General features: G+C 53.9%; 3 protein-coding genes across 3 annotated transcripts in view; 1 reads left to right on the forward strand and 2 right to left on the reverse strand.

The window, feature by feature from the left end:
* Nucleotides 1–517: 517 nt before the first annotated feature.
* FAM83E (family with sequence similarity 83 member E) lies at nt 518–9,640 on the forward strand. Its single transcript, XM_059999569.1, has 5 exons — nt 518–991; nt 2,438–2,605; nt 2,957–3,081; nt 6,952–7,399; nt 8,848–9,640. Exons 1-5 carry the CDS (start codon nt 518–520, stop codon nt 9,121–9,123), a joined length of 1,491 nt encoding a protein of 496 aa, XP_059855552.1. The 3' UTR covers nt 9,124–9,640.
* On the reverse strand, nt 5,315–5,695 carry SPACA4 (sperm acrosome associated 4). Its single transcript, XM_060000722.1, has one exon. The coding sequence runs from the start codon at nt 5,693–5,695 to the stop codon at nt 5,315–5,317; it is 381 nt and encodes a 126-aa protein (XP_059856705.1).
* Nucleotides 9,641–10,164: 524 nt separating the features above from the next.
* The window catches only part of SULT2B1 (sulfotransferase family 2B member 1), a 33,881-nt gene continuing 20,364 nt past the window's right edge, over nt 10,165–23,681 (reverse strand). The window contains exons 3-7 of the mRNA XM_059998947.1: nt 18,183–18,391; nt 15,786–15,912; nt 15,473–15,567; nt 12,628–12,808; nt 10,165–10,384 (exon numbers count right to left, since the gene is read on the reverse strand). Of these exons, the coding sequence (XP_059854930.1) occupies nt 10,191–10,384; nt 12,628–12,808; nt 15,473–15,567; nt 15,786–15,912; nt 18,183–18,391 (806 nt within the window). The 3' untranslated portion in view covers nt 10,165–10,190. The remainder of the gene's footprint in view (nt 10,385–12,627; nt 12,809–15,472; nt 15,568–15,785; nt 15,913–18,182; nt 18,392–23,681) is intronic.

Raw genomic sequence — 23,681 nt, forward strand, 5'->3', positions numbered from 1 at the left:
GACTGCCAGGGAGAAACAGGCATCTCGCCCTGCCTTTAGTTAGGGACATTTGGGTGCTCAGAGACGGGCAGACAGCCTGTTGCCTGAAGATGGGGAAGTCAGCCTGAGCCAGCCGAAGGGTCAGTTGGGGCATCATGTAGCCAGCGGGCTGGAGGTGTCGGGGAGCAGAGATGGGCAGCTGATGGATCGCACAGTTGGAGACAGTGTCAGGCGGTCAGCCTGACCAACACGCAGGGCCAGTCATAGGCTCAGCCAGACCATCAGAGGCTGGCAGGAAGCTCAGATGGCCGGTGGGCTGTTGGTCTGAGCAGAGCCACGCACCCGGTGGTTAGTCGCTTGGGCAGTGTGATTATCAGGACGGCAAGCCAGGGACAGTGCAGGGAGCCATTTGGACTTAGGGCTGTCCTGCCTTGCACGGCCACACAGACTCTGTCGGGAGACCCCCAGATGCTCAGTGCCCAGAGACGGCCAAGCCCTTGGACATCCAGCCTCTCCGTCCTCCCACCTGAACGGCCTAATGGCAGCCTCCCAGCTGGCAGCACTGGGAGGAATAGAGTCAGGGGCCGGGCAGCTGCCCCTGACCGAGGCCACTCCCAGCTTCCTGTATTCCGAGGGCCAGAGGCTGGCGCTAGAGGCTCTGCTGAGCCAGGGTGCAGAGGCGTTTGAGGCCTGCGTGCAGCGCGAGGGGCTGCGGCCCTTCCTGAGTGGAGATGAGCTCCGGGGCCTGGTGGCGACGGCTGAGGACTGGACAGCAGCGAAGCAGGAGCCTAGCAGGGCAGCAGAGGGAGCCACCGCCACCGATGGGGACTTGGGCAGCCTGACCTACTGGCCTGGACAGTCAGAGGAGCCGGTGCCCATGCTGCGGCTGGGCTGGCCGGAGGACTCAGCCTGGAAGGGTATCACCCAGGCACAGCTGTACACGCAGCCACCTGGCGAGGGCCAACCGTCCCTCAAGGAGCTGGTGCACCAGGAAATCCAGGCCGCCCATAAGGTGGGGGCCTCAAGGGCCTAGTGTCCCTTCCTCAGACCCGGTCATCCTCACATGCCAGCCCCCAGATGTGGGAGTGAGTACACATCACTTGGGAGCCAGGCATTCTGAGCTGTGCCCTCCTGGAACTTGTGTGTCCACATCCCTGGAACCCAGGAATCCACACCTCCCAGCCCCCAGGACTTGGGCATCCACACCCCCCAGATCTCATACTCTCCCTCTTACATATGGGGGGGGGGTCCCATCTTCTCCCCAGGACCTGGGTGCCTTAGGCATCCATGGCCCTTGGACCTACTTATGACCCCCCTGGTCTCAGTCATCTCCTCTACCACTTCCACCACCAGGGTGGAGGTCTCCATCCTCCTTTGGGGGAGGGCCCAGATGTCTCCCCTGCAGCACCCCCTGGACAGCACTTTTTTTTTTAACAGTTTATTTAGTTACATATTTTATTTATTTATTTAATTTTATTTTCAACCGCGTTGGGTCTTCGTTGCTGCGCGCGGGCTTTCTCTAGTTGCGGTGAGCGGGGGCTTCTCTTTGTTGTGGTGCGCGGGCTTCTCATTGCGGTGGCTTCTCTTGTTGTGGCGCACGGGCTCTAGGCGCGCGGGCTTCAGTAGTTGCGGCACGTGAGCTCAGCAGTTGTGGCTCGCGGGCTCTAGAGCACAGGCTCAGTAGTTGTGGTGCACGGGCTTAGTTGTTCTGCGGCATGTGGGCTTTTCCCAGACCGGGGCTCGAACCCATGTCCCCTGCATTGGCAGGCGATTCTTAACCACTGCGCCACCAGGGAAGTCCCCCCGATTCTTTAACAATTTTCCTGTTACTGCTCCCATGCTAAGTGCTTTATATGAGTTAACCTGCCTAATCCTCAGGAGGACCCTGTGAGGTTGAGACTTAATGTGCCCATTGAGGAGATAGGGAAACTGAGGCACGGCAGATTGTCTCTTGCCTGTACGTGGCCGAGTGGGGATCTGAACCAAGGCTGTCTGGCCCGTGAGTCAGGGTTCATCACCACTACCTTTTTCCGCCTGCAAGATCCAGGCCTTCAGCACCCCCCAGTCCCCAGAGCTCGCCGTGGTGGCCTGGCAGGTCATCCCTCCCGAGGACCCAGGTGGGCAGCTGCCCACAGTGCCCTGCGAGGGCCTCCAGCCCACTGACCTCTGGAGCAGGGCAGCCATGTATTAGTGTCACAGCTCAAGGGATACGGTTGCAGACGTGTGATTTATGATAACAGTTTTCAAGCAGTTAGAGGTGTGGGTCTCGAGGAAGGGCTGTTTTCTTCTCATTCACACGTAGGCACTGCATGAACATAGTGCATGTCTGGGGGGCCTCCCCCTCAGGCTCCCTGAACATCCCATGGAGACTGGGCCCTTAAACCCTCCAGAGCACGTCACCCTCTGCATGTCCCCCTAAGCCCTAGGCTCCACCCACAGCCCCTCTCCCCACCCTCAGCTGGTGGCCGTGGTCATGGATGTCTTCACTGACCCAGACCTGCTTTCGGACCTGGTGGATGCTGCCACACGCCGCTGGGTGCCCGTCTACCTGCTCCTAGACCACCAGCAGCTGCCTGCCTTCCTGATTCTGGCCCAGCAACTGGGGGTGAACCCCTGGACCACTGAGGTAGGGGCCTGGCAGGAGGGACCCCTGAGTCCCCAGTGCCCTGGCACTGGGAGCATCAGACGAAGACCCTTCCATGGGACCCTGGGTCATCGAGGTGGATGCCAGCTGAGAGGGTCCCCTGAGATGTGATGCCCATGACAGGGGTGAAACTGGGGTCAGCCTTCTCATGGGGTCCCTCTGAGTCAGGAATATCTGCAACAGACCCCTGAGGCCCTGGGGAAGCTGGGACAGAACCTTCCAGAGAGTCATGGGCCACTTAGCTAAGACCAGCCTGTAGGGATCCTGAGCCCTCGGCACTGGGTGGAGGTCTGGGGGGTCAGCCTGAGCAAAGGCGTGCCTCCCCCACCCCAGAACCTGGACATCCGAGTCGTGCGGGGCTGCAGTTTCCAGAGCCGTTGGTGTCGGCAGGTGAGCGGCAACGTCCGGGAAAAGTTTGTGCTGCTGGACGGCGAGAGGGTCATCTCAGGATCCTACAGGTGCGGCTACCCCCCCCACCACCACACTGCCCGGTCTCCTGTCCCCAACTGTCCCTCAGTGGTTTCAGACAGCAGTTGGCAGCCCCTTTCCCAGACTCTCTTTCCTCATCTGTAAAATGGGTCTAACCCCCTGCTCGGGAGAGGAGGCGTCCTGTAGCAGAATAGGCTGGCACTGGCCCTGCTGCTGGGCTGTTTAGTGGCTTGGGGGTAAGTCTTCATCTCTATGACCCCTGTGTTTCCTCATCTGGAAAACTGGGCTCTCACTTGGTGTGTGGGAGTTTCCAAGCCAGGGGGACCTGGATTGAAGTCTGAGCTCTGCCTTGGGTGAGTAACTCCACCTCTCTGAGCATCGGTACAAAAATCAGAGCTGGGGCTTCCCTGGTGGTGCAGTGGTTGAGCGTCCGCCTGCCAATGCAGGGGACACAGGTTTGTGCCCCGGTCCGGGAAGATCCCACATGCCGCGGAGCGGCTGGGCCCGTGAGCCATGGCCGCTGAGCCTGCGCGTCCGGAGCCTGTGCTCCGCGACGGGAGAGGCCACGACAGTGAGAGGCCCGCATACCTCAAAAAAAAAAAAAAAATCAGAGCTGGTATGCAAATGGCCCAGCCCTCAGACCATCTCATGTCCCTCCTCTGCTCCCTTTGGGGTCTGACTGACCCTGGAACCTGGCTCCGTGACTTCTTAGTTCTGTGACATTGGGCCTTCCCCACTCTGAACCTCAGTTTTCCCATCTGGAAAGTGTGAAAATAGCAGCATTTACTTCCTGGGAACAGCATGTCAGGGGGCACGTGGACTCCGGGTCAGATGGCCTGGGGTCAAATCCTAGCTCGGACAGTTACTGGCTGTGTGACTTTGCATAACTGACTTCCGCTCTTTGTGCTCCAGTTTCGCCCTCTAGACAATGGGATGGTTCAGTGAGTGCGTCTACAGCAAGGTTTCTCAACGGAGGCACTACTCACATTCGGAACTGGAGGACTCTGTGCTGTGGGGGGGCTTTCCTGGGCTGAACTGCCCTCTACCCAGGAGATGCTGGTAGCGTTCCCCCTTCCCCAAGTACAACTACGCAAACCGTCTCCAGACTTTGCCCGGTGCCCCCTGAGGGGCGGAAGTGCCCACTTGATGACCTTTGCTCTAGGCTGCTGGCTTTGAACCTTGAGCAGGCATCAGAATCACCTGGACGACTTGTTAAAAAAAAAAAGCAAACAGATTTCTGAGCCCTGCTCCTTTTCAGCCGGGCTGGGATGGGGCCCGAGAATTGGCATTTCTAGCAAGTTCCCGGTCGATGATACTGATGCTGCTAGTCCAGGGACCACACTTTGAGAACCGCTAGCACCGAGACTGGGGGGTTGTTTTTTTTTTTTTTTTAAAGGGCTTCAAATGCTTGGCTCTTTTATCTATCTATCTATCTATTTATTTATTTATTTTTGGCTGTGTTGGGTCTTCGTTGCTGTGCGAGGGCTTTCTCTAGTTGCGGCGAGTGGGGGCCCCTCTTCATCGCGGCCTCTCTTGTTGCGGAGCACAGGCTCCAGACGCGCAGGCTCAGTAGTTGTGGCTCACGGGCCTAGTTGCTCCGCGGCATGTGGGATCTTCCCAGACCAGGGCTCGAACCCGTGTCCCCTGCATCAGCAGGCAGATTCTCAACCAGTGCGTCACCAGGGAAGCCCTTTTTTTCTTTTTTTTTGTCTGCAACACGCAGCTTGCGGGATCTTAGTTCCCCAACCAGGGATTGAACCCCGGGCCCTTGGCAATGAAAGCGCAGAGCCCCAACCGCTGGACCGCCAGGGAATTCCCGAGACTGGGAGGTTTTGAAGAGAACCCACGTTCCCAGCTTCACTTGGGGATTCAATGAGATAACGATGCCTGGCACGGAACATAAGAAGTGCTCCATAAACGTCAGCTGTCGTTTATTATTTATTTTTTACCATATTTCATAGACTCTAAGGTACCACCAAAGCAAAGAAACATCCTGATCAGAATGTGAAATGATACGCGTCTTAGAACCAATGAAATACAACAGCACAGTCAAACCCATAAGGCCTGGTTCCCCACCACTAAATCAGGCCTGATGCTTCGTCGGGCGCTGGGCTCTGGTGACAGCCCTAGAACGATGAGGCCAGGGCCACAAGGGGTTGTCCAGGGTCTCTGGCCATTTGACAGGGGAAGGGGATGGAGGCAGGGGGCATGGGGGGGCAGCGCAGGCGGGAGACCAGTCCTGGGCCCTGCCCTCCAGGTTGGTCACAGCAAATGTCGGAGCAATTGCAGCGCGCCCATCGCCAGGCTGGTGGTGGCCCCTGCCATCCGGCCGCCTGTGGGGTGGGGGGCCCCGTTACACAGGTGGCCGGTGCAGCAGTTGGTGGTGAGGCTGTAGGTGACGCCCATGTAGCTGACGGGCTCCTCACGGCCACACGAGGTGGCCGGCACGCAGCCTTTGTTGGTGATGGGGCTGACGCCGGGGGCCACCCCATGGCCCGTGAAGCAGTCCTCGTCATCGCCACAGCGCATGTGCATGCCGGGACAGATCGTGGAGTCGGTCAGCTCACAGAAAACGCAGTCCTTGGTGCCCATCGTGCCTGGGGGCAGAGCCATCACCAGAAGCAGCAGCCAGCCGAGGACCATGGTGGCCTGGCGGCGGGACGGTGCCCAAGCCAGGCAGTAGGCTTCCTGGGCCTCCCGGAACTGCTGAATGGCACTCCTCACGCCCGCAAGGCTTGTACCCCTGGTTCTGGTCTCCCAGGATCAGCACCTGGCGTGTCCTTGGTTCCCAGTGCTCTGCATCCCTCTCGGAAGCTCTGTTGTGACCACGGCTCTCCAGTCCTTGGGTCTCAGAAACTCCACCGGGATGGAGATGAGCCAGTGGCCGCTGCCTGACAAGAGACTTTGTGGAGCAGAATGGGGTGACCTCACAGACCCCAGCCAGGGTTCCCACTGACTGCTCTGGGGGTGAGGTCATAGGTGGGGGAGGGGTGTCACAATCTGAGGGGCAGGCTGGCCGGCCGACCTGCCCGGGAGCAAGGACACTGCCGCTCCACCTAGGTAAGGGAGCTCAGACCAACTTTCATCATCTCGGCTGCGAACTCATCCGCTCTGCTGGGCGCTGGGTGCTGTCCCGCCACGTGCAAGATACACAGCCCGGGGCGAGCCTGTTTTTCCGATGGGCAAACTGAATGAGGCTCAGGAAGGAAAACTGATATGTCCAAGGTCCCCTGAGCCAGGACAAGGGTCCAGGTTCACTTAATTCAAGAGAGCATTTACTGAGCACCTGCTGTGTACCAAGCCCTGTGCTCAGTGCTTTAAATCACAGCCACTGTGGTCACAGCGATAGTAAGGGCACAGCTCACCACGGCTCGCAGGCTTTTAATGCTGGGCACCTACCAGGCCCTGGGCCGGAGGCCTGACCCATGTTCTCTGATTCTAATCTTCCTACGTTTTAGCTCCATATTACAGATGAACAAACTGAGGCAGGGAGCAGGCACACCTAGAGCCTGGCACACAGCAAGCACTTAATAAATGGCAATCACTGTAGGAAGCAGCTGAGTCTTCAGTCCCTGAGGGTGTCAGAATCCCATCTCTCTCCAGAGGGGGAAACTGAGGCATCCCTCCATGGGGACAAGGCAGAGGCCAGGTTTAAACTCGAGTCTGATTCCAGATGATCATTTAAGTATGTTAACTGATGTTGTCTTCACATCAACCCTCTGGGGTAGGTACTTCATTGTTCCCATTCTACAGAGGTGCATGTTGAGGCCAGAGGGATGGCAGGACTTGGCGGAGGTCCCAGAGCCCGCCCTGGGACCAGGTTGGGGCCTGGTGATGGGGGCCAGACCAGGCTTCTGGGGATGCTTGGAGATCCTGACCCCCACCTCTGTGCCCCCCAGCTTCACATGGAGTGACTCACGCCTGCACCGTGGCCTGGTGACCCTGCTGACCGGTGAGATCGCCGATGCCTTCAGCCAAGAGTTCCGGACACTCTATGCGGCCTCCTGGCCGCTCCCGCCCGCGCCCACCCCAGGTCCCTTTGTCAGAGCCCTGGGGGGGTTGCAGCTGGCCTACAGCCCGCATCACGTGGCCCGCCGCTGCTCCGTGGCCCCCCTGTTGCCGCCACCACTGCCTGATGGCTCGCTGGCCCAACGCCTGGCCGCCTGCCGAGTCTTCGAGGGGGACAGGCAGGAGACCCTGGCCAAGCCAGGGCCAGCTCTTAGCGACATCCTGAGGAGTGTACAGCGAGCCCGGACCCCCAGTGGCCCCCTGGCCCAGCACAGCCGCTCCCTATGGGACCTGAGCCGCCTGTCCCAGCTGTCAGGCTCTAGTGACGGTGACAATGAGGTGAGACCTGGTGGCTGGCCTGAGAGAGAATAGCTGGAAGAGGATAGAGGCATGTGAGCGCCTGCGATGTGCCTGGCCCCGGGGGTGGGGTGGGGCGGGGAAAAACAAAACTGCTCCCCTGCGTTCATAATCGCATCGTCCACTTCCTGTATCCCTACTGTGTGCTGGGCAGGGGAGCGCCTGGTAACACTGGGCAGAGACCCCGAGAGCCCTGGGTGTGAAACCTGGCAAGATACACCAACTGTGAGAGCTCCGGGCGTGGGAGGGGGAGAAATGCCTTCTCTGAACCTCAGTGTTCTCATCAAGGAAATGGGCTGAGCTAGTGTCCCCATCCTCAGTTTGCTTGGGAGGAGGAGTCAATGAAATCGAAAGAAATAGAATAATCACCATCATTACAATAAATTCCCAAAGTGGAATTTATTTTGATTTCCTGATATCTTCCCAGGGCAATGAAGCGATACTCTTATTACACTCACTTTTATGGATGGGAAAGCTGAGGCTCAGAGAGGTTGTGTTTAACTTGCCCAAGTCAAAGCAACGATCTTTTGCGGGCACCTTGCCCCGTGCCAGGCCCCGTGCCAAGCGCTTTCGCAGAGGTGGTTAAATGTAACCCTATGAGGTGGATGTGATTACAGCTCTCCACCCACCCATTTCACAGATGGGGAAACTGAGGCACCAGGGAGGAATTGGACCTTAGCCCTGGTTGCCTCCCAGGCAAGACTTTTAAATGCTCTGCTTGCTGGCTTCCTAGATTCGAGTGTGCTAGGGGTATTGGGGAGGGGATTAGGGAAGGTCAGGGGGGTCTCCCCTCCCTTCCCCCAGCTGCTTAGACACTGGGGTTCCGGCAGAGCCTGCCCCAGTTCTCTGGGGAACCCTGGGCAGGCCCTCAGTGTCCTCAGCTGTGAAGTGGGCTATGGAGAGGGTAAGAGCAGAGCCACGTGGGAGAAACCGGTAGATTCTCCTTGGATCCAGACAGACCTGGGGTCAGTTCCTCTGTGAGCTGTGCCCCCTCTGAGCCTCAGTTTCCCCATCTGCTAAGTGGGAGCTCAAGGACTCTCTGGAGAGTGAGGGAGAAAGTCCCAGGAATCATCTCCCTCCACCCGGGTCAAGGGGAGAAGAGGGATGGGCAAGGGCCAGGTCCTCACTTCTCCCCCGTCCTGAGCCGCCCTCACCCAGCATCAACTCCCTTGGCAAATATTTGCTCCCCCCATGAAGCTGCCGGCTGCTTCCTGTTCCTCCCCACTGCAAAGCTGCGCGTGGGGATGCAGCTCCTTGCCCCTTCTGTAGGTCTGGGCGTCCCTGGCCTCCCCACTCACTTCCTTCCTGGTTCTGGAGACCCCTCGGAGTTTCACACCCTCCCCTCCGTCATCACCTCCCTCCGGTCTCACCTCCTTCCTCCTCTGGGCCCCCAAGTGCCTCCTCTCACCTCCCTCTCTTTCCCTCCACAGCTCAAGAAGTTCTGGGGCTCCAAGGACACCCCAGCCAAGGCTCTGATGAGGCAGCGGGGCGCTGGAGGGGCCCCCGGTGGTGAGGCGGACTCCGGTCCCCTGGCCCCGTCCCAGCCCTGGGGTGGCCCCTTGCCTCTCATCCCTGCCCGCCGCCTCCACTATCCGTCCCCGACCCGAAGGCGGTTTGGTGAAGATGCTGCCTCCAAACTCCCAGAACCCAGAGGCATCCGGCAGCCAGACCGGGCCGCCCAGCCAGGACTCAGGGGGCGGCGCTGACAGGAGCCGAAGCCAAATGGGGCTGGCCCCGTCCCAGGACAGTCGGACAACTGTTGCTCAAAGCCCCCCTGCCTCACTGTTGTACCTTGAACAAGGCTTCTGACCTCAGTGTCTGGGAAGTGGAAGGGATTTTTTTTTCTTTTCTTTTCTTTTCACTTGTTCTAGAACTTGGGCAAGCCCGGTGCTCACTCTAGACCTCATTGTCACAGCCTAGAAAATGGGCATAAGGTCTCCACTAGCTGGCATCCTAGAACAGCACACATCGTGTTCCGGCCGGGTCAGAACTTCTCTGAGGAGAGGCCTGGCTGAGTGGCCCCCATGCTGGAATTGTGTGGAGTGAAGATGGGGCGTCCCTGGGGCTGAGGGGGGGCTTCCTGCGCCTGCCATGCTCGGGAGCTGTGGGTAAACTGAGCTTGGCCGAGGAGAGGAGAGAACCCGACCAGGGGAGCCGAGCTGAATCATGAGGGACCGGAAATTGGTGAGGACATGCCTGTTGGGGAACAGGTCAGGACCATGGAGAGGGACCCAGCAGGTGCTGGAACTGTTTTGTGGGCACTAAGGGGGGAGCTGTTAGGGCTGCCTTTTACCCCTGCTCAGAATAAAGCTGCTTCGTGCCAGAAACTTGCATTTCCACAGTCTCATGGGAGACCCAGGAGTCCAGACCTGACCCCCCTACTCCCTCAGACCCAGGAGTCCGGGGCCCCAACACCCTCCTCCCCAAGGAGCCAGGGGCCCTGGTCGGCATCACTCTGCTTCCCAAGGATCCAGGGGTCTGGGCTGCAGCACCCTGACCCTAGGGGGGTCAGGTACCCAGTGCTGGCCTCCCTTCCCCCACCTTTGCCTCTGGGAGAGGCTTCTGAATCACCGACCCCACTGGCGTGCCAGGTGGGTTAGCGGACCTCGCCCTCCCCAGGCCTTGGGTGCCCTGCTCGGGTCCCCACCCCGGCCTCGGTGGCCGGCAGAGGCGCCCCGTCCGCCCTCGCGCGCCCCCTGCCGCCCGCCTGCGGCACGCCACCTCCAAGGCGCATCGAGGAGCCGGGGCAGTAGCGATGCGTTTATTCTCAGGGTCACGGGTGGGGTGGCTCGGAGGCCTGGTCTGGGCTGGGACTCGGGTCGGGACTGGGGTCGGGGTCCGGACCGGCGTCCTCGGGGTCCACGTCCCAGGGGAAGGTCGGCAGCCCCCGCATCCGCTCGCGGTAGACTCGGTCGAAGGCTTCGCTCTGCGCCACCGTGAAGTGGTTCTTCCAGTCACCGCAGATCCCTGGAGGGAAGGGAGGGACGGCCGAGGTGAGGGGTATCCAGAGCATCGTCCCCCGCCCCCAAGATCCCAGCACCTTCTTTCCCACCTCCTGGCCTTTGCCTATGGCGTTCCCTTTGCAAGAAGCGCTGGCCTTCCCCCGGCCCCCTCCATCTCCATGTTTGCCCCTTTCCCTCCTGCGATGATGGCTGACACTTACTTACACTGGCAACCAGTCGCCTGGCCAGACCCCTGGGCGCCATTCTTGCCCCCTCCCTCCCTCAGCTTCCTCCTGCCCTACTCCTCCCTCCAGCAGACCTCCTACCTTCCTCCACCGACCTCTTAAATCTCTACCCAGAACATCCGCCTCCTCACCTAGCATTCCTGCACATCCTTCCCAGCCCCTGTATCACCTCCCCTGTGCCCTGTCCCTCACCTCCCTTGCTAGAACAGGGCTTCCTTGCTCCAGTGTTCCAACGCCTCCACTACCTTCAGTATTGCTCTGACACTGGGAACCAGTGCTTTCCCTGCACTTAGTGGGGAAAGTGCATGCCGACCCTTTGCCAGGATTCACTCCTTAGCCCCTCACAGCAACCGAGAAGGTAAGGGGCATGACTTTGCTAGTTCTCTGTGCCCCGAGGTGAGCACTCAGATCCCTCAAGTTTCTCATCGCATGGGATAACCAGGGCCACTAGCCTTTACCTGGAATCCTGGGGCCAAAGTCATTTGGATCACAGTATTTTTTTTTTTAACATCTTTATTGGAGTATAAATGCTTTACAATGTTGTGTTGGTTTCTGCTGTATAACAAAGTGAATCAGCTATATGTATACATGTATCCCCATATCCCCTCCCTCTCACCCTCCCTATCCCACCCCTCTAGGTGGTCACTAAGCAGGGAACTGATCTCCCTGTGCGACGCAGCTGCTTCCCACTAGCTATTTTACATTTGGTAGTGTATATATGTCCATGCCACTCTCTCACTTCATCCCAGCTTACCCTTCCCCCTCCCTGTGGATCACAGTATTTTGAATTTTAACAAATATACCACATTACATGACACCCCTAGTGAGGTCTGGGGGGCTCCCTGTGGTGGGCTGAATAATGAGCTCCCACCAAGATGTCCACGACCTAACCCTTAGAACCTATGAATATGTGACCTGACACAGCAAAAGGGACTTCGCAGATGTGATTAAGTTAAAGATCTTGACGCTTAATGGCAAACATCCTTATAAGAGGATGCAGGAGGGTCAGCGTCAGAGAGTAGAAGATGTTTCTGAAGGTGGAGGAAGGGGCCACGAACCAAGGGATGCAGGCGGGTCTGGAAACTGTAAAGGCCGGGAACCAATTCTCCCCTAGAGTCTCCAGAAAGAACACGGTACTGACACTTTAATTTTAGCCCAGTGAGGCTGATTTTGGACCTCTGACATCCAGAATGGTAAGGGAGTGAATGTGTGTGCGTGTGTGGTTTTCTTTTTAATCTTTTCTTTTTTTGGCTGCACCGTGCGAGATCTTAGTTCCCCAACCCCGGGGCCACGGCAGTGAGTCCTAACCACTGGACTGCCAGGAAATGCCCTGAATGTGTGTTTTTTTTTGTTTGTTTGTTTGTTTGTTTGTTTTTTTGCGGTATGCGGGCCTCTCACTGTTGTGGCCTCTCCCGTTGCGGAGCACAGGCTCCAAACGCGCAGGCTCAGCGGCCATGGCTTACGGGCCCGGCCGCTCCGCGGCATGTGGGATCCTCCCGGACCGGGGCACGAACCCATGTCCCCTGCATCAGCAGGCAGACTCTCAACCACTGCGCCACCAGGGAAGCCCCCGTGTGTGGTTTTTTAAGGCACAATGTTTGTGGTATTTGGTTCCAGCAGGAATAGAAAACTAATACACTCCCACCCTCAGCCTGGAATCCAACACTTGAATATTTCTGGGGGGAACTTTAACGCTAAGAAGGATTCCCAAGGACTCCAGAGAGCCTCACAGCGTTCAGAGCTGGCTATGGCAACGCCCTGATGCGTCTTCTTCCCACGGGGAGCTCTCTGGGAGTGGTGGGTCTGAGACGGCAGGCACATCCGCAGCACCAGCTGTGTGCCAGGCCCCGTGCTAAGCCCTCTGTGTGGATTCATGGGTCCACAGTGACCCCATGAAGGCAGCCCTGTTGGAGCATCCCCATGTAACAGCTGGGGAAACAGGCCCAGAGAGGTTAAATAACTGGCCCAAGACACACAGCCGGGCAGTGGCCTAATGGGGCTTGGAACCCCAGAGTCCCCTCACCTTTCCGGAGGAAGGCACCGTGGCTCTGGTCCAGCAGGCTGGGGGGCAGCAGGGAGAAGTTGGACATGGTGTTGGCTTTCATGGCTTTGAAGGCCGAGTGCGCCACGACGGACTCCAGCGCTTCCTCGCCCAGCGGCCGGCCCAGGAACTGACAGATGCGCTGCACGGAACTGTGGAGATCCTGGGGGCAGGAGAGAGGGGTCAGGGGATGAGTCAGCGGAGGTGAGGGGAGCCCAGACCAGGAAGGAGCATCAGTCCCAGAGTTCATTTGCCTGACTCCCAACCCAGACCTGGAATCTGGGTGATTCTGCCTCTTTGCCTCAGTTTCCTCACCTCCAAGCCGAAGGGTTGGGCTATGGCCTCTGAAGGTTTTTGACAGTGTGGGGTTTTGGAGGGTTCTGTGGGTGGGAGGGAAGGGGTGGGCCTGGGTCAGAGGTCACAGCAGGGGGCAGAGGTCAGTCCAGCATCTTATGGAGAGTCACCCTCTTTCAGGTTTGAAACGGGTGTCAACTGGTCTGTGCCCCAAACTGCCCCCCACCCCAGGTCCCCATCCCAGAACAGCCCATCATTCACCCAGAGCCAGACTCTTGGCCCGGCCTCACCTCCCCTTGCCCCCTCCCCCTCTTGCCCCTGTCAGTCAACAGCCCGGTCTCTCCTGCTTCAGCTCTCTGCCATATCCCCTGCTCTGTGTCCCCACAGCCCCTAGCACTGGCCAGGCCTTGTCCTCTCCCTCTGGACCCTCGCCTCACCCTCCTCCCCGGCCTCCCTGCCTCCAGTCCCTCACACCCAGAGCTCACCCTGCCCCTCCCCTGTTCCCAGTCCTCCTGTGGCTTCCCAGGGCCCCAGTCCCCAGGCCTCGCTTTTAAGGACAGGCGTGGCCTGGTCTTTCCTCTCCTTCCCTGTGCTTTCCTCCCTGCAGGCCTTGGCATGGGGCTGCCAGGAATGCCCTGCACCACCCTTCTCCACCTGACGAACTTACCCATCCAAATGCAGCTCAAGTATCACCTCCCTCATGACTGATGGTTCCAGTCACTGTGGATTAAGCACCTACTGTGTACCGATCTCTAGTCCAAGCCCCTCATGTGTATTTTGCCAATCCTCCCAATAGCCTGGCAGAGGGCTGTCATTACCCCTATCAGTAACTGGAGGCCCAGAGAGGGGAAGACACTTTCCAGGGTCACACAGCCAAGGAGGAGCTCAGATTTGAGTCTCCAAAGCCCACAATCCTCTCTTCTATCTCCCTGACTTCCCTGATACGCAGCGCCCGGCACAGTCAGCCTTCTGGTCAGTTCCACCGACCCCACGGCCCAGATTTTCCAGGTCATTCTTGGTTTCATAAGCCTCCATCCCTTTATCCTCTTGAACCACTGACGTGTCCCAGAAATTCTAACATGTTGGCAGCTCCTCACACTCAGGGGCAGCCCAGAAGCTCGGTCAGGCTGCGTGGCCCAGTTTTTGGTTCAGAGAACAAAGCTTGATGGAAAACAGAGGGGAGGGGTGATGCCGAAATCTTTTCTAGATCTTTCCATCAAAAGAGATTTACCAGGGTGGGAAAAAAAAAAAACCAAACCCATGGGGTCTGCAGTGAAGAGCTGTGCGCCTCAGGCAGCTTCTCAACTCTCTCGAGGTTATAAGCCCCCACTTTCCTCCTCTATAAAATGGGGGCGATAATAATATTGGGGTGAACCATTTGAAAATTACCATATTTTGCAGTTTGAGAGGCAGAAACATTGGCTATTATGGTTATTATTAATCAGATAGGCCCTTGCTCAGAACCTAATTACTCTTACGTTGGCACACTATACTCACACTTTGCTGTACCTTGTCAGACGGTTACCATATGCCAAAGCCAGGTACTGTGGTCCTTAACAACCCTCTGAGCCAGCATTTTCCACCCATTTTAAGGATGAGACCTCTGAGGCTCTGAGATTTTAAAGAGGGTTTTAACGGCTGTTTGAACACCAAAATCCAGGCTCTTTCTGCTATACAAAGTACCAACAAAAAGGAGGATACGAAAAATACATGAAACGCACACACAGGAAGAGAACGTGTCTGGGGCCGTTGGTGAAGGAACAGGTATTGGGAACCGCTTAGATTCCCAGCCTCTCAGAACAGATCTTTGTTAAGAACACAGAAGAGTTGGACACGTTCACTGTGGATTGGTCCATCTGGAAGCCCAGCGTCCTCCTTACAGCCGGGCAAAGTCGTAGTCATTCTGCATGGTCCCTTCTTCCAGGCAGCCCTTCCTGATTGCCCCAGCCAGAAGGCCTCTCTCTCTCCCAGGTGCCTGCCCCAGGGATGTTTGACGGGGTCCAGACAGGCTCCCCGTCTGCCTCCAAAAGCTGTCTCCTTCCACTGCTTCCCTCTGCCTTTCAGGTCACAACCATAGTGAAACCATCATCACTTCCCATGGGTCACAGTTTTGTATCGTCTCATTTAATCTATCACGTCCCCTGCTCAGAGGCCACCTGTAGCTCCCACCTACTCAGAGAAAAGCCAAAATCCTCACTGTGGGTCCCAACCCCTCTGTGCCTTCATTTCCCACCCTACCCCCTCTCAGCTCTGGCCACTCCAGCCTCTTTGCTCTCCTTGGAACACATCAATCACACTCTCACCTCAGGGCCTTTGCACTGGCTCTTCCCTCTGCCCGAAACATTTTCCCCCAGATAGCTCCATGGCTCTCCCCTGACCACCGTTCTGAAAATCGTGCCCACACACATTCCGAATCCTCCTTCCCCACTTGCCTTTTCTCCTTAGCTCTCTGCCATCTGGGAAGGGGAGCTGGAGGGCGTGAAGAAGGGAGGAGTGAGGGGGCGCTGGGTAGAGGTGCGGGAGGGGGAATCACCTGCTGCAGCTCCTCGTAGGTGATAAACAAGAAGTTCTCTTTGCCCTGCATCCGAATCCAGCCCTTAATGTGGTCGAACCAGGAGCCGAACTGCACTGAGGGCAGAGAGACAAGCAGGGTGAGGGATGGGCAGCTGGGCCACCCCCCGCTGGGGCTCAGAGGGGCCCAACTAGCCCCACATGGCCCCAGGCTTTGGCCCCTTAGAGCTGGAGGCCTCCCTCCAAGCTCCCCATCCCTGCCTCTCCCCAGCTCCTTCTTATCCCTCCTCTGTCCACTAGGGGCTCCCCCCACCTCACTCTGCCCCAGTCCTCACCTTCGCCTTTGAGGAAGTTCTTCAGGAACTGGTCAGGCGTGCCAGGGTCCTTCAACTGCCTGGCGATCTTGGAGTAGTGATAGAGCGAGACCACCACGTCCCGGGGGTTCCGGCCCATGTAGATCACCTGTGTGTGGGTGTTGGGAAGAGGGGAGAAGATGTCAGACCCCGAGGTTTCGTGCCCTCGAGACCTCTCTCTTCTGATCCTGCAGCAGGACGGACTCAGGGTAGACTTCTCCAGGGACTTCCTAGCTAATGGGAGTTCGGATCAGTTCACCTCAATCCACAGGAGGGGAGAGCTCCCTCCAACCACATTCTAGGAAAAGAGAGGGACTGTTTCAAGACCAGGTGGAGGGACAATTTGGCTTCAGGAAATAAAGAGTGGAAGAGGAAGGCCTGGGGTTCAGGGTAGGGGAGATCATGGTGAGGGGTGTTGACCAAGAGAAGGACAGCCACCCTTCCTTCCCATTCCTGCAGAGGAGGCCCCAGCCTCCTCCCCTGCCTCCCAGCCTCCACACAGCCCCAGAAGGTCTTTCTGTACCCAGAGCTGACCGTGCCCTCCTCAGCTCTCCAGCGCCCCAGAGTGGAGTCCCAGACCCTGGGTCTGGCATTCAAGGCCCTGATCACCTGGTTCCAATCTGTTTACCGGCTTGATAGTCCACAACTAACCCCACTCCAGCCGCATCAGATCTGTCCTTCCCCAGGACCAAGGTCAGCCACCCAGGTGGTCAGCCATGGCTATGTGGCCAACCTCCAACAAAAACCCTGCATGCCGAGGTTCGGGTGAGCTTCCTTGGTGATACTCCGTGTATGTTGTCACATGTCATTGCTGGAGGACTGAGCACTGTCCATGCAGCTCCACTGGGAGAGAGATAACTTGAAGCTGGTGGCTGGTCTCACCCTCCCCCAGGCACCTCTTCCCTTCATCTTTTTTTTTTTTTTTTTGCCTCGCCACACGGCTTGTGGGACTTTAGTTCCCGGACTGGGGATTGAACCCGGGCCCTCGGCAGTGTGAGCACAAAGTCCTAACCACTGGACTGCCAGGGAATTCCCACCTCTTCCTTTCATTGACCTTAATCTCTATCCTTCCTCCGTGATAAGCTATAATCGTGAGTATAACAGCTTTGCTGAGTTCTGGAGTCCTTCTAGTGAATCACTGAGACTGAAGGTGGTCTTGGGGACCCCTAGATTGCAATCTGATCTCTTCTCTGTCTATACTCACTTCCTTCCTTGGTGATCCCACCAGTCTCCTGGCTTTAATTTCTCTGTCTCTGTCTCTCTGTCTGTCTCTGTTTCTCTCTGTCTCTGTCTCTCTCCATATATATATATACACATCTCAATAGGTTGCAAATAGATGTGTCCAGCCCACATCTCTCCTGTCAAATCCAGATTTGTCTATCTCACTGCCCATTGGCATCCTCCACCTGGGTGTCGATGGGTCACAGCAGAACCATCTTCCTCCCAAACCTCTCCTCCACAACCTCTCCGTCTCAGTTCATGGCAGCTCCATCCTCCCAGTTGCTTAAACCAAACCCCCTGCAGTCACCCTTGACCCATCTGTTTCTCTCACACCCACATCCAACCTGCCAGCCACTCTTCCTGGTTCCATCTTCCAAATACACTCCAAACCCAGCCCCTTTTCTTCACCTCCCTGTGGCCACCATCCTGTTTGCCTCCATTGTCACCTCCTCCCTGGCACCTGGCTTCTGCCCTCACCCTGATGGTCTGTTCCCTGACTTGCAGCCAGAGGGCGCCTGTGAAAACCTAAGTTGGATCCTGTTTCTGCTTGGCTCTGAGCCCTCCCCTGGCTCCTGTCTCAATCAGCGACAAGAAAACTCCCCACCGAAGTGCACACAGCCCTGCACATTTTGGTCCCTGTTACCTCTCTGCCCTCATCTCTCTTCCTCTCTCCCTTGCTCACTTAGATGCAACCACACAGTCCTCCTTGCTGGACCTCAGGCATGCCACATAGACCCCAGGGCCTTTGCACCTGTTCGTGCCTCTGCCGGGAATGTTCTTCCCCCAGACGCCCCCTTTGGCTTCCTTCCCTCACCTCCCAGGTCTTTACTCAAACCACGCCTTCTTACTGAGGCCTCCTTTGACCACCCTATTTATAATTGCAACCCGTACCCCTAACTCTAACCCCCATGTTCCCCTCCTTCTCGATGTGAACTGATCACCTTGGATGTATTCAATCTTTTCCTTATTTACTCCATCTATTCTTTGTCTGTCCCCTTTAGAATGTGGGCTCATAAGGCAGGTGTTCCTTGTGTGTGTATTTGCTGCTGTTCTAGATCAGGGCCGGGCACACAGTAGGTCCTCAATAAATAGGTGTTGAGTTCATCAGTTAGTTATACTTTGCCCCACCAACACACACTCCCCTCCATCCTCCCACACCTTGGCCTTGGAGTTGAAGAAGGCCTTGGTGAAGAGCTGGATGGGGAGGTGAGAACTCATGAGGCGAGGGCTGGGCTGGTCGGGGAGGCTGAAGGCACCCATGATGGCCTCACACCAGGGCGACCGCTTCCAAATGGGCACTGAGCGGATCCAGGAGGGGTCCCCGTCCTTTAGGATTAAGCTGAGGATCTCAATCATCCAGTTTGTGCCTGTTGGAAGAATTGGGCAAATTAATCAGAGGTGGGGAGGGGTGAAGGGGGGACACAATCAAATTCATGATGGTTGCATTATTGTACAATTTGCTACATATGTTTAATGCATGGATTCCTCACACAGCACAGAAGTTAGGATTGGTTATGTTTTTTTAAAATTGAAGTATAGTTGATTTACAATCTTGTGTTAGTTTCAGGTGTACAACAAAGTGATTCAGATATTTTATATATATATATATATATATATATATATATCTTTTTCAGATTATTTTCCATTGTAGGTTATTACAAGATATTGAATATAGTTCCCTGTGCTATATAGTAGGTCCTTGTTGTTTATCTCTTTTATATATAGTAGTGTGTATCTGTTAATCCCAAACTCCTAATTTATCCCTCCCTCTTCCCACTTAGGGTTGGTTATCTTTATTTCCAAAGCAGGAAATTGAAGCTCAAAGAAACAAAGTTGCTAACTAAGGCGGCAAAGCTTGGAAGTGGCAACTGTCCACCCAACCCCATTTCGTTTCTCTACCGGGAATATAACAGGACGACATTTTTCCAGCCTCCCCTGAAGCTACATGTGGGACCGTGGGACTGAGTTCTGGCCAAGGAAGTGCGGTGGCAGCCATGTGCAGCCATTTCCAGACTCGGCCCATAAACACCGGCCACGTGACCCCTCCTCTCCACCCCCACCCCCACCCCCGCCCCCTGCTGGCTGAGTGCAGAGATGCCAGTGGAAACTGGGGCTCCTGGGGATGGCAGAGCCAGAAGATGGAAGGAGCCAGGATGCTGGAGACTGCATGGATTTCCCCCCCACTTCCCCCCATCTATCCAGCACTAGCTGGAATTTACAGGAATGAGAAATAAATTTCTTTTTTTTTTTTGGCGGCGCCACGCAGCTTGTGGGATCTTAATTCCCCGACCAGGTATTGAGCCCGGGCCCTCGGCAGTGAAAGCATGGAGTCCTAACCACTGGACTGCCAGGGAATTCCCAAGAAATAAATTGCTATTGGGTCCAGCTTCTGAGATTCTGAAGCACTCCATTAATACATAGAGGAAGCTGGAACTGAATTCAGGTGGCTAGACTTGAAATCTCAGCTCTTTTCACTGCCCTTTCATGGGGGTAAGCCCTTGATTTCTTGAGAGAGCCATAAACGTCACATAGTAGGAAGGGATCTCATCCATGACCCAGTTCACAGGTCTGGATTCCAGGAGATTACAGGTAGGTCAGATGAGAAATCATCGTAATGTGAACAATCACCTGGCATTAGTATTATATTGTCCTGGATTCTAAGAACTACCCCGTGCCAGTTCCCAGTGTATCGCCTCTCAGCTCCAAATCCACTCTTGGTTGCCCTGCTTTGTGCCATTGGAGCTGTGTAAACGGATCTCCTTTGCCACCTAGCGCAATGTGAAGCTGTGTCAGTAGAGGGCGCAGAGGAACCCTGCAGAAGGATGGGATTTCTCCTCCTGGTTCTCCTGGGCTTCTCCCAGCCAGCTCTTGTGATGGACAGCGGCCAGCAGTGCAGTAGACCCCAGTGACACTTACTCCCCCTCACCCCGCCCCGCATCCCAAAGCAAATTTCCTTGGGTGCTCTCTGCTTCAGTCTTAGAGGGAGGGGCTTCGCCCCGTATTGGCTCTTCCTGTATTGTTTAGGGTTCTCTTTACCCCTTGGTGTTTTAATCCCCTGTTACCACTTAATAATTCTTTTTTTGTGGGTATGTGGCAAAAGATACCTAACATGAAATTTACCAATTTAACCATTTTTAAGAGTACGGTTCTGAGGCATTAAGTACATTCATATTGTTGTGCAAACATCACTACTACCGTCTATCACCAAAGCTATTTCAAACAAAGCCTGCTGTTTGGGGAACAGATTTCCACAACTTCTGTGGAGGGAAATTTGGCTATATTCATCAAAATTGCAAACGCACAGAGGCTCTGACCAAGCAATCCATATCTAGGAATTTGTTCTACAGATAAACGCATACGTGTGCAAATGACACTTGCACAAGATGTGGCATTGTGTGTAAAGTTTATATGGTGTATAAATGCAAAAGACTGGGGACTTCCCTGGTAGTGCAGTGGTTAAGAATCCGCGTGCCAATGCAGGGGACATGAGTTCGAGCCCTGGTCCGGGAAGATCCCACATGCCGCGGAGCGACTAAGCCCCCACGGCTACTGAAGCCCGTGTGCCTAGAGCCCCTGCTCTGCAACAAGAGAAGCCGCCACAATGAGAAGCACGTGCACTGCAGTGAAGAGTAGCCCCCGCTCACCCCAACTAGAGAAAGCCCAGCCCACGTGCAGCAAGGAAGACCCCCCAACGCAGCCAAAAATAAATAAATAAATTTAAAAAAAAAATAAATGCAAAAGATTGGAAACCAGGAAAAGCTAATCAGTGAGGAACTAATTAAACAAGAATTCTTGTACATCTAATGTTATGCAATACTATGGAACTGTAAGAAAAAACAAAAACCAGGAAGCTTTTGTTTACAGTTCTAAGATAGGATGATATCAAAATACAAGGAAAAAGAAGGCACAACCACAAAACAAAACAAAACAAAACAAAAAGATGAGGCAAAATGGCGTGTATCGTGTTAACCTTTGTGGGAAAAAAGTTAAAAAAAATTATGTACACTTTTTTTTGTACATGCAAGTTCTGGAAAGATACACAGAGACTACTGGTGACTGTGGGAGAAGAGAGATGTTACAGTGTAAACCTTTTTGTACCTCTTGAATTTTGAACTATGAATGCATTACTTTCTAAAAGAGAAATTAAGATATTTTAAACTTTAAAAAATAGCTAGAATAACTGGACAACCATATGCAAACAAAGAACCTTGATCTATACCTCATACCACACATAAAAATTATCTTAAAATAGATCATAGACTTTAGTGTAAAATCGAAAACTGTAAAGCTTCTAGAAGAAAATATAAAGGCCATCTTTAAGCCTTTGGTTTAGGAAAAGATTTCATAGCTGTGACATCAAAAGTCTGATCCATTAAAGAAAAAATTGACGATTGGAGCTCATCAAAATTTAAACTTTTGCTCTGAGAAGACACTGAAAAGAAAATGAAAAGACAAGCCACAGACTCGGAGAAAATATTTGCAAAAGGCATATCTGATAAAGGATGTGTACTCAGATTATAGAAAGAACTCTCAAAACTCAATAATTAGAAAACAAACAACCCAGTTAAAAAGAGCAAAAAAAAAAAAAAAAAAAAGTGGAACAGACCCATTACCAAGAAAGATAATGATGGCTAGTAAGCCCCTGAAAAGATGCTCAACATCATTAGCCACTAGAGACATGCAAATTCGAACCACAGTGAGATACTAGAACACATCTGTTAGAATGACTTTTTAAAAAACTTGACAATATCAAGTGCTGACAAGGAAGCAGAGCATCTGGAGCCCACCTATGTTGCTGGAGAGAATGCAAGATGGTAAACCAGCTTGCCAAAAAGTACAAGATGGTTTCCACTATGGAAACCAGTTTGACAGTTTCTCATAAAGTTAAGCATACATAATTCCCATAAACTCAGCAATCCCACTTCTAAGTATTTACCCAAGATAAACGAAAACGTATTTCCATGCAGAGACTTGTACACAAAGCTTCATAGCAGCTGTATTCATACTCATCCCAAACTGGAAAAATACCCAAGTGTCCTTCAACAGATGAATAGATAAACCCACCGTGGTCCATCCAGCTGATGGAATACTCCTCAGCAACAAAAAAATACAACTTGGATGGATCTAAAATGCATTATGCTGAGTGAAAGAAGTCAGTCTCAAAAGCTACATAGGGTATGATTCCATGTATATGACATTTTGGAAAAGCCAAAACTATTGGGGCCGCAAACAGATCAATGGTTGCCCGGGGCTGGGTTGAGGAAGGAGCTGACCACAAAAGGCTGTGAAGGGTTTTTTTGTTTGTTTTAGGTGGGTGATGGAAATGTTCTATATCTTTTTTTTTTGGCCATGCCGCATGGCTTGGAGGGTCCTAGTTCCCCCACCAGGAATTGAACCCAGGCCTCCTGAAGTGGAAGTGCCAAGTCCTAACCACTGGACCACCAGGGAAGTCCCTGAACTGCTCTATATCTTGATTGTGGTGTATCTTGTATATGTCTCTCAAAACTCATAGAACTCCAAGAGGAATGAAAACACATCCACAGACAGATTTGTATATCAATGTTCCCACAAGCATTATTCTTAAGAGTCAAAGAGTGAATACAAACCAACTAATTGTTTATCAACTGATAAATGAATAAGCAGGATAGAGTATAACCATATCATGGGATATTATTCGGCCATAAAAAGGAAGGAAGCACTGACAACAACTTGGAAGAACCTCAAAAACATTACTCTAAGTGAAAGATACCAGACACAGAAGACCGTATATTGTATCATTCCATTTACCTGAAACGTCCAGAACGGGCAGATCCGTATAGTGAGAAAGCAGATACCTAAGGCTTAGGGATGTGGATGTGGGGATTGGGAGGTGATGGCTAATGGGTACGGAGTTTCTTGTTAGGGGTGATGAAAATGTTCTAAAGTTGACTGTAGTGATGGTTGCACAACTTGGTGAATATCCTATAGCCATAGATTTTGACACTTTCAAATGGGTGAATTGTATGGTATGGGAATTATTTTTTTTAATGTTACCAAAAAGCAAAAAAAGCCTCATCAAACTCTATGCTGGAAAAGGTGAATATAATATTTTGAAAATTTTCAAAAATATTTTGAAAAACATTAAGAAGGCAGCTCCAACATTTTAGAGAAGAACTCCCCCACCCCCTGCCACCGGGCCTCTCCTGTCACTCCCTCCACCGCAGTCCCACTGACCTTCTCTTGCTTCCTCAAACTCACCGAGCCACCTCCCACCTCAGGGCCTTTGCACATGCTGTCCCTCTGTCTAGGATACCCTTTCCCACTCAAATTGCTCTGCAGATTCCAACTCTCTGCATGAATATCTTCTCCCCAGGAAGCCTGCCCTTATCTCGCAGACCTTCTTATTACCTACACTTAATGCTCTCTTCACCTTTCCTTGGCGGGGAGGGGACCCACCCTAACCCTAATTAGATAGTAATATAGGTGACTGCATGTTTAAATGAAGCCTGTATCTCCCAACAAACGTCTCCTTTGTTCAGAGCTGTGTCTCTGCACGTGGTAGACAAACAGTAAGTAGAATTTCAGTAACCGAATGGAGAAAATTAAGATCTTTCTTTCCTTCCTTCCTTCCCTCCTTCCTTCCTTCCTTCCTGAAATATTTATTGAATAAGTTCCAGG

Source organism: Delphinus delphis, chromosome 20 (assembly GCF_949987515.2).
Source record: "Delphinus delphis chromosome 20, mDelDel1.2, whole genome shotgun sequence".
NCBI classification, from domain to species: Eukaryota; Metazoa; Chordata; class Mammalia; order Artiodactyla; family Delphinidae; genus Delphinus; species Delphinus delphis.

Coding starts and splice junctions, on each gene's coding strand:
- FAM83E (XM_059999569.1), top strand. CDS start 518: ATGGCAGCCTCCCAGCTGGCAGCACTGGGAGGAATAGAGTCAGGGGCC. Junction 992..2,437: donor AAATCCAGGCCGCCCATAAG/GTGGGGGCCTCA, acceptor CCCCACCCTCAG/CTGGTGGCCGTGGTCATGGA. Junction 7,400..8,847: donor CTAGTGACGGTGACAATGAG/GTGAGACCTGGT, acceptor TTCCCTCCACAG/CTCAAGAAGTTCTGGGGCTC.
- SPACA4 (XM_060000722.1), bottom strand. CDS start 5,695: ATGGTCCTCGGCTGGCTGCTGCTTCTGGTGATGGCTCTGCCCCCAGGC.